Source organism: Lepisosteus oculatus, chromosome 3 (assembly GCF_040954835.1).
Source record: "Lepisosteus oculatus isolate fLepOcu1 chromosome 3, fLepOcu1.hap2, whole genome shotgun sequence".
Lineage (NCBI taxonomy): Eukaryota > Metazoa > Chordata > Actinopteri > Semionotiformes > Lepisosteidae > Lepisosteus > Lepisosteus oculatus.
Genome location: NC_090698.1, coordinates 1,880,681 through 1,889,655, shown reverse-complemented (window position 1 = coordinate 1,889,655; position 8,975 = coordinate 1,880,681). Strand labels below are relative to the sequence as shown.

At 50.8% G+C, this 8,975-nt stretch overlaps 1 protein-coding gene across 2 annotated transcripts; it reads right to left on the bottom strand.

Moving 5' to 3' along the window:
• Window positions 1-1,646: 1,646 nt before the first annotated feature.
• Window positions 1,647-8,211, bottom strand: LOC102683502 (nuclear apoptosis-inducing factor 1). 2 transcript variants are annotated; one of them, XM_069187731.1, is made up of 5 exons: window positions 8,056-8,211; window positions 6,271-6,464; window positions 5,157-5,714; window positions 4,545-4,598; window positions 1,647-4,153 (listed from the first exon to the last, which is right to left on the bottom strand). In XM_069187731.1, the coding sequence occupies exons 2-5, from the start codon at window positions 6,404-6,406 to the stop codon at window positions 3,714-3,716; spliced, it is 1,188 nt and encodes a 395-aa protein (XP_069043832.1). In that variant the 5' UTR covers window positions 6,407-6,464; window positions 8,056-8,211; the 3' UTR covers window positions 1,647-3,713. The 2 variants fall into 2 exon arrangements, with proteins under 2 accessions (XP_069043832.1, XP_015196434.2); XM_015340948.2 differs by lacking the exon at window positions 8,056-8,211 and adding an exon at window positions 7,619-8,038.
• Between the last annotated feature and the right edge of the window lie 764 nt (window positions 8,212-8,975).

Genomic DNA, 8,975 nt, shown 5'->3' with positions numbered 1-8,975 from the left:
TTATTTTAAAAGTAATGGGTCAAGACAAAAAAAAAAGCAAAGTTTTTGCTCGCATCTGAGCCTTTTCCTCAACACGGTCTCGTCTCGCCGCCAACGGGAGAGACCCACCGGTAGGGCTCCTGAGCGCCGGGAAGGAGCGGGTCTGTTCGCGCTCACACGGATGAAAACCCCAGGAGGAGAATTACCCCGGGGCCCGCCTCCACTGGTGCAGAAACACCCGTGTGGAAGTGGGTCACGCCGCGGACGCGGTCCCTAACGTCTCACTAGTCTCTTTCTGCCCGAGGCCAGGACAAGCCCATCCCGCCGGTCTGCGTGGGTGTGGCCGAGCTGCCAAGGGGGTCAAGGCACACTCGGGGACCACGCGTGGCGCAGAGCAGGCCCGACTGGTGGACACGGCACGCTGACCACCGCCGCAGCGCGCAGCGGGTCTCTGGACACACATCCCACGCCTCTGTGAAGGAGAGGAGCCAGCGATGAGACAAGGTACGCGGGCTGAATGATTCCTAAAGAGCCGACGCCCTGTGTATCTATACACAACACACAAAAACCACGGTCAGGGCTGCTGTCCAGTTTTTGGGGTCAATAAAAAGCGTCAACTTGTCCAAATAACGGGTCCAGTTGGGTAGTTAAGGGCAGGGAAAACTTCTGGCCCCGGAGAAGCCAGATTGAGGAACAGAAGAGTTGCGTGTTTTAATTATTCATTATTCAATTTCTAAGTGTTACACGAAACGTTTATTTAAAGGGAGCATAAAGCAGAACACACGACAAAAAATGCCACCGACAATAAAACCTAAAATAACGATGAATAAGAGGTGTTGGGGAAAGCGCCCCCTTGTGGTGACTCCGGGGAAGTGCGCCCGGCCCGTGCAGTCGCCGCAGCTCACGGTTCTTGCACTGGTGCTCGTGCGGCAGGTGCGCAGTCAGGCTCTGGAACTGCGCAGCTTTGCGCAGCTGGTGATGCTAGAAAACGCCCTTCGCAGACTGGCCGGTTGCCGACTGAGACACGGACAAATCTTATTCACAGCAGTCTCCTTAGAAATGTACAGAAGCTTATTAGCGCCAGGGAGGAAAAAACAATGTTTGTGCGTTTAAACGAGAAACCTTTTTGATTGAAACGACATGACGTTTAAGCTTATACGAAATAACTGCGTTAATTACTTCGTGAATAATATCGCCTACAATATTAATATCTCGCAAGATACATGCAGTAATATTGTCCCATACAAACTAGCACTGACTTTAATATCAGAGCAATACTGTCACAAAGGAACAAGTGAAGGTTCACTCCATGCTGAAAAGAGAAAAGGCTCCTTGCTCCTTTCCACCCTACGCATGCTGCTGCAGCTCCCCAACTGAACTACAGTATTGTCACAGTCCACTGTGTTCAAAAGAATTAAGCTAAGAGAGCAGGTGTACTGTATGTACATGAAGTAGAACACAATGTCAGTGAGCATCCCCGGGTTAAAGGTGTGTCGTTTTCACCGTTTCTGTGAAAAGTACTGTATGTAATGTAAGGATTATAGGTTCTTGGCTGCTCTTTAAACAGTGGACAGAACCCATTTAGGATAATTTGACAACAAGTCAAACATAAACTGCAAGGCGAAATACACTAAGCACCAGAGGCTGAAAGAATTATCATCCAGATCAGTGTTGGAACTTTCAGTTTTATGTTTTCACACATTAAAAAAAAAAAAGTTAAAAACACAACCAGCAGTTTTGCATGAACAGCTCGTGAAACTGTTACCACCGGGAAAACAGTCGTTAGTAGTTTTAAGCTTGACTCACGTAGCAAAAAATAAATAAATATTCAATGTCATGTCAAAGGACTAGGCTGCCTGTTTTACAATCTGAAAAGTGTGAGATCACTTCTGAAGAGTATTATTATTATTAGGAGAACATTTAAGGCAAAATACCAAGACAGAGATCTTTGGCAATTTCTTGGACAGAACACAGAGTGTGCACCAGGAATGCCCAACTCCAATTCCAGAGGACTGCGAGCATGATCGTTTCCTAGGTGTCTTCTGACAAGCCAGAGCTTCACAGGTCGGAGAAAGAAATATGGTGATTCTTTAAATCAGGGCATACAGAAGACAAATAGGATGGAAACGGTGTCATCCCCCGGTAGGACTGCACAGCCCCAAGCCTGCCCTGACAATGACTATAGCCTGACCACTGCAGTCTGCCAGGAGAGAGCTCAGACCGCTCGGACCCACTCCTGCACTGCTGGCACAGGGATCTGAATCTACTGGGCCGAGCCGGGACCACGCGACCCACTGGCAGCTGAGAGGCTGGTCAGAGCATCTCATCTCTCCGTGCAACCCCAACTCCACCAGACCAGCACCCGAGCAGAGCACAGAATTATGAGGTGGGGACACTCGGCTCCCTTCCTCACTGAATGAGTGATTAAATGTGGCCCGTTAACTTTTCACCATATCTTTGGCAGAAAGCTCAGGCCAACATGGGAAGAACCTGCACACTTCTAAAAATACTGACAGATGCCCAAGTCCCTCCACTGAATCTCAGAGCCTGCAGCTGTGAGGCATCACAGAGCAACGTCATACAGTATACAGGAATTGCCAGTCATCCTGTCTGAAACAGTAAAATACAAACAAGCTAACTAACGGTCTCATTCCTGAAGAAGAGTAAGCTGAGAATCTACACACCTAAAGCACACGTCAACAAATGTCTGAATTTCCTTTTAATCTAAACTCTTATAAAAATGTATGTAGCTCCTGCTTTAGGTTTCTCTTACATGATTTAGATTTTCAGCTGCAACTCAAAAATGTCAATCTGTGCAAGTTTATCTTTGTTTCATAATGCCATGTCCACGTTAGCAATATTTGTTACGCTACATTTCAAACATGAAAAATGCGTGTGAGCATTTCCCCAACTACGGGTTTAGATTTTTGTTTGAAAAACATTTTACCATAAAGAATGGAGTGTTTCCCAGTAATTCCCAGATGTTCACAGACCTGAGCTTGGATGTGTCTGCCGTTCTTTTCTTCCCAATACTATTACTGAATGCCAGCGTAATTTCCCATGACATCCTAAAAGCATAAATATTCCTGCAGGTTCAAATGTTTTTCACTTCATTTTACTTCACTTAAAAAGCTGCGACAAACCGTGGTGAGACAGAAGACACTTTCTGGGTGCAGATGCTACACAAATCAATGCCCACGTCTGCCTTCTCCAACGTGCTCTGACAGCACAGGCACCGGGACCAGCGATGGCGAGGTTTCAAGAGATCACGGAGGGCACGTGTTTGGACATGGGGTTTCGGACTGTACAAAACTTCAGAAAAAAAACGTAGGCGTGGAAGGCGCACGGTCGTTATTTTGGAAGAACATGACTCCCCCCCCACAAAGAAATTTCAGTTTGACAGTTCTGTGTGGAACCAATTCCAGCACACTTCAGCACAGCAGGCAGTCCAGACACACCGCTGATCAGTCCTAGTGAGTGGGCTCAGTCTCAGTGCAGGGGCTGGAGGGGCTCATGAAGCAGCAATGGTTCCAGCTCTCCGACACTATTTTTGGATCTAAAATGTGTTATGCATTTTTTTCCAGTTACTACCAAGTGTCCTGAAATGATTCTTTAGAATCCTGGGCTGCATTTCAGCTCAGGCAGGCCAGACGGCCACCTTATGCTTGTGCAACAACGAAATCCTCTTTCTCCACTAAGCGCCCGCGGACAGTCCTGGGGGGGGGCAGACGGGGCTAGGGCGCGGGGCGCCCGTTGAGCTTGTCGTGCATGAGCGCCAGGGCGCCTGCGGTGAAGTCGCGCAGCACCTGCACGGTCTCCCGCTGCACCTGCAGGGAGTCGCGCACAAAGTCCTGCTGCGTCTCCGCCAGCTGCTGCACGGACTCGGACAGCAGCTCCAGCGAGCGGGAGATGGTCTCCAGCAGCTCGTTGGTGGTGCGCTGCTCCCGGACGCTGAGCGCGGCGTTGTGCACCATCTTCTCGCGCGCGGTCAGGGGGGTCTGCGCGGCCGGCGGGGGGGCGGCGGGGGCCGGGGGCCCGCCGGCCCTGTGCCGCAGCCCCCTCTCCAGGAGGGGGTCGTCCTCGGCCGGGGCAGAATGCGGCCCGCTGGGGAGGAAGTGAGGCCTGGAGTCGTCTCTGTGCTCCTCTTCCGAATCAATCGACTCCACGTCATGGTCTGCAATGTCATTGATACAAGTTTAAAAGTTTGTAAACCAGGTTTAACCATCAAGTTTAGAAATGGCACGTTTAGGAACCATCAAGAACGTTTACCACTGTAAATCTGCAGGTAATTCTGCACTTTTACTGTAACTCCATCACACATTTACAGTATATTCTATTGCCACAGCTTCTCGTGTTCTGTCATTCTTTAACATGCTTCTTCATCTCTTCTTGTCTTTTATGTTTTAATACATGTTACTCCTTTTTCACCTTGGCATTCACCAGTAACTTTAAGATACCAGCACGTCTGGTAAGAGACAACGCCCATGAGGAAAAGTGAGCTAAATTCTGCACCAGACGCAGATGCTGAACAGAGCCGGAATTCCAGGTGGTCAGAAAGGTCTTACCGTCGACACTTATTTCATACTGCAGCTCGTAGGGTGATGACGTGGGTTCCTCATCTGTATGGCAAACAGGGAAAAGCAGTATGTTTTCAACAGGTCAAAACAAAAGGCTCCAACACTCTTTGTCTGACTAAGGAGTTCACTGGAGATGTAGGATTAAGAGGAAACGTGAGAATATAAAAAACGTTACAAGGAAGAGGAGCCATTTGACCCACAAAGCCTGCCTGACAATAGCAGCTCACTGATCCAGCCAAGGTAATGACTAACTGCTTGGCTGGAAAGCTTGTTACACACTCCCACAACTGATTGTGTAAACAAGTGTCTCCTGTAACTGGTTATAAGGGCATTCCCCTGTAATAACCGCTTATGTCCTTTGGTTAGTGTTTCACTGCTCCATCTGAAAAAAACCTCAGGGTTGACACGCATGAAACACACTGTCAGCGTCTCTGCCTCAAGTTATTGGAACCCGGAGCCGCACATCAGCCAGGGCATCGGGGTTGGCATCCATGCCATCCCGAGCCGGACTGTGGGCTCTCCAGTGAACACACAGCCAGGACCTCAGTGCAATACCTCACAGCAAGACAGAAAAAAGGCTGAAGATAGAGGACGACTCACGGGATGCAATGCAGTACACTGGAGTGGGCTCTGCCAGCTCTTCCTTATGGGCCGCAGCCTGAGCCCTCAAGGGCAGGGACACAGGGATGGGCAGGGCCTGGGGGGCCGGAGGAATGCAGTTCCCGGGCCCCGCCAACGGGGCGGAGGAGGAGGAGGAGGAGGGCATGCCCACCACGACTTCCTCCTCCTCGTCCGGCTCCCCCTCCTGCTCCGCCCTGGCCGGGCCCTGGCGGTCGCTGTGGCCGAGCCGGACGCCCAGGCCCAGGTAGGGCCCGGCCTCGAGGGGCAGCGGCGCGCGCAGGCTGGCCAGCTGCAGGATCTGGTGCACCACGCTCTCCACGGGCGTGAGCTCGCGCGACAGCCGGGCCCTGCCCCCCGTCACCGGGCCGCCCGCGCGAAGGGCCGCCACCTTCCGCTTGGTGTCGCACTTGAGGTCGGACCACTTCTTGATGACCTCGATGATCTCGCGGGGGCACTGGCTGACCTCGTTGATGCGGGCCGTGATGTCCGCCCAGGTGCGCTTCTTCACCTCCGTCGACACGCCGCGGTTGAACTTGCCTGCGAACGCGCAAGAACAGGCTGGCCACTCTCCAAACACCACACCATCCTCCAAAATCTGACCAGAAAATACAGCTACTCCACTTCTCCTTCCACTGCCTTGTTTTCTCTTCCCTTAAAATAAATCGATAATCCTTACACCTATATAGCACTTTTCTGGACACTCCACTCCAGCACCAGTGTGCAGCCCCACCTGGATGATAATCCAGTCCGCTCCCCACACACCAGCTCTCAGTGGGAGGAGAGCAGAGTGATGAAGCCAGTTCAGAGAGGGGGGTTATTAGGAGGCCATGACTGGTAAAGGCCAGGGGGAAATTTGGCCAGGACACCGGGGTTACACCCCTACTCTTTTCGAGAAACGCCCTGGGATCTTTAATGACCACAAAGAGTTAGGATGTCAGTTTTATGTCTCATCTAAAAGGCCGGCGCCTTTTTTTACACCGGAGTGTCCCCGTCACTATACCGGGGCGTTAGGACCCACGCAGAGCGCAGGGTGAGCAGTGCCCTTTGTGGGCACCAGCTGCTGAGAGGGAAAGGGCAGCCAGGGCGCGCTTACCGATGACGATATTGCGGTTCTTCCTCACTTCCTCCAGCAGGACCTGGATCTCCCGGTAGGAGAAGCGGGACTTCCTCTTCTTGAAGTGCAGCACGCTCACGCCCCGGTTCCCGGAGCCCTGGTGGAAGGAGGACATGCTGGCGCTGTGTCCCGCGGGCCGGCGGGCCCTCCTCCTCACCCCGTCTGCTGCCCACCTGTGGGGCAAAGACCCCCCTTTTTATACAGCTGATCCCGGAGGGGTGAATCCATGCTACAGACAGGCCACTGACACGCGTTTTCACATTTCGGTTTTTGTTGCACTTTCGAAGATGAAACCCTTTTTTAAATGTATTTATAGCGTCTGCTATCCTGCGGGGTGTCAAAGCACTTTTCATGTAGGAGGAGACTCTTCACCCCCCCCCACTGAAGAGCAGCCCCGCCGCACACAGACCAGGGGGAGGACAGACTGTCCAAACTCAGAGTGGGGTTCAGCCAGGATCCTGGGGTTAATACTCCTACTCTTACTTACAGTGCCCTTGGAAAACGACAGCATGTAGTCAAGACCTCGATTTAACATCTAACGCACAGCATGACACCTGCCCAGCCCAGCCCAGCCTTGCTCAGCTCAGAGATCTGACAAGATCAGGATACAGGATGGTAATCCAAGCGTTGAAATTGAATTAATACAGCCTGAGGAAATAGGGAGGTTTGTGTGGGAGATATCCTGTAATATGTTGACCATTAAGTTAGTTTTTTGTACATTTTTAATTGATACTTGTCATTACTTGAATAAAAGCACGCTTAATGAGTTAGTTGCAGTAAGTTTGTATCTGCTGAGCTAAAGGCGCAGAAAACCGTTAGTGCCCCTTCATTGCTGATTAAAAGAAAAAAAAGGAAGTCAAATGTTGAGCAACACTAAAAAAAGCGATAATTGAGTATTTAAGTTTTTTTTCTAAATTGACCAACCTCCACATTTCAGTACTGCTTTTGGTATTGCACGGTGTGGAGAAACCCGAGTCAATTTTGCCAGCGGTAAAGTATCTTGATTCCGAGCGCCAGAATTTATCCTCGCAAACAAAAGCGCACAAATAATTCAACACCGAGCTCGCCAGCGCAGCCTGAACCCTCCTGTCCTCCAGCAGTGAAGCCGGGACTTGCAATGATTCATTTAATAGAACATTTACATGCATATAAAAACGATAAGTTGCTCTTCGACAGGTTTACAAGTATCTGAAATTTTATTTTTAAACGTTTCTTTTATAGCACGATCAGCAGGCTGAATACTCAGCGCCCTCCTCGATCTCGTAGCTGAGCGCTCGGGGCTGTGCCATTCCGCGGCCTCTGTCTTTAAGTTAACCATTTAGGGCACCTGCTGCGCTCTGCTGTGCTCGTCTTCCTCTCCGATGGGCATTTCCCCGTGCTAAACAGCCGCACCACAGAGCGGCTCGCGTCTGCGTCTGCGTGTCCTGACTAGCGCCTCCGACCTCAGCTCCGCACACAAAGACTCGTCTCCGAGCCTCGCAGGAACGCGGCTACCGACACTTCACACGTGTGCTCCGCGCAAGATAGGCGTCCCGCCGCCGTTATAAGCTCTGCTTCGTCCCCCCCCCGCTTTGCCATCCGGCACTGCCCGCTTTTCCGCGTGTTTTTTTTTTCTAATCCGTCTCAGTCTGAACTGGTCTTTCAGCGCACAGGCGGACCGACGGCGAGTTGGAGGCGGGTCGCCCCAGCCCCTTGGCTGTCGTGCACCCCACTCGTAGTCAGCCCCCGCGGCACCTTCCGCTTATAGACCCTTTCGGAAATTACCGGTTTTGCGCTGTAACCTCTTCTTTTTCCTAGCCTGGCAGTGGCTCGTTTATCCTGAAAGTTCGTACAGCCGCGGAGCGCCTGCGTTGCGCAGACTCAGCGAGGCGCTTGTGGTTTTTCACTCGGAGACAGGAGCGCAGGGTCTACGAACTTATACCAGAATACGCCTTTGGCACAAAGCCCGGACGTCTGTCTTACGCAGTTTTCCCCAAATTGCGTGAAGCACAAGGAAATTCGGTAGTTCTGTCAGTCTCATAAAATACACTGATTCATAGACTGGTTTGGTTATTTTGTATTTGTCGGCTCGCAACAGCATAATTAAATCCAGAATACCGAATTAATGAAAAGCATTATATTTTTCGTTATGTTTCCCGATAAAAATATAGATTTTATTTTAATAAAATGTAAGTTCCAAAACACATATTGCCATTTATTATTGTTACATGTGGATTGCACATGATTACACCCTGGAGAAGAGTTGCCGAGGTGTGTCTCATGTTTTGCGTTGGTTTTTTTTTCCACTCAAAGATCGTGGCAAGATCGTTATTCACGTACACGGGCTGTAAATGTCCAGTCCGTGCCTCCGTTGTGCACGGCCATGAGCGCAGAGTTATTAGCAAGACATTGTGCGCTTGGGAGTTAATTCCGGGGCGGACCACCAGGGGGCGCGCGGTGCGCCTCGGCTGAGCGTGTTTTCAGGAGCCGCAGAGGCGCTGTTTAACGAAATCGTCACAGGAGTCCCCTGAAAAAGGAAGCGTTCGCTTCACCAATACACGGCCTAGCCGTTGCACTGCAGAAACAAGTCTGCTGTGCGGGGGAGGAATACAGACTCCTCCTTATACGTAAAGCGCTTGTGGGATGAAAAGCAGTAAATGGATTTAGTATTTTGGCCTGGGCGCGAAGAAAAAAAAAATGTAGTC

What these genes read in the sequence shown, in the direction of transcription:
- LOC102683502 (XM_069187731.1), bottom strand. Translation starts at nt 6,406, where the DNA reads ATGTCCTCCTTCCACCAGGGCTCCGGGAACCGGGGCGTGAGCGTGCTG. An exon ending in AGTGTACTGCATTGCATCCC is followed by an intron (nt 4,599 to 5,156) that starts GTGAGTCGTCCT and finishes TTTGCCATACAG; the next exon opens with ATGAGGAACCCACGTCATCA. An exon ending in GTATGAAATAAGTGTCGACG is followed by an intron (nt 4,154 to 4,544) that starts GTAAGACCTTTC and finishes ATGACATTGCAG; the next exon opens with ACCATGACGTGGAGTCGATT.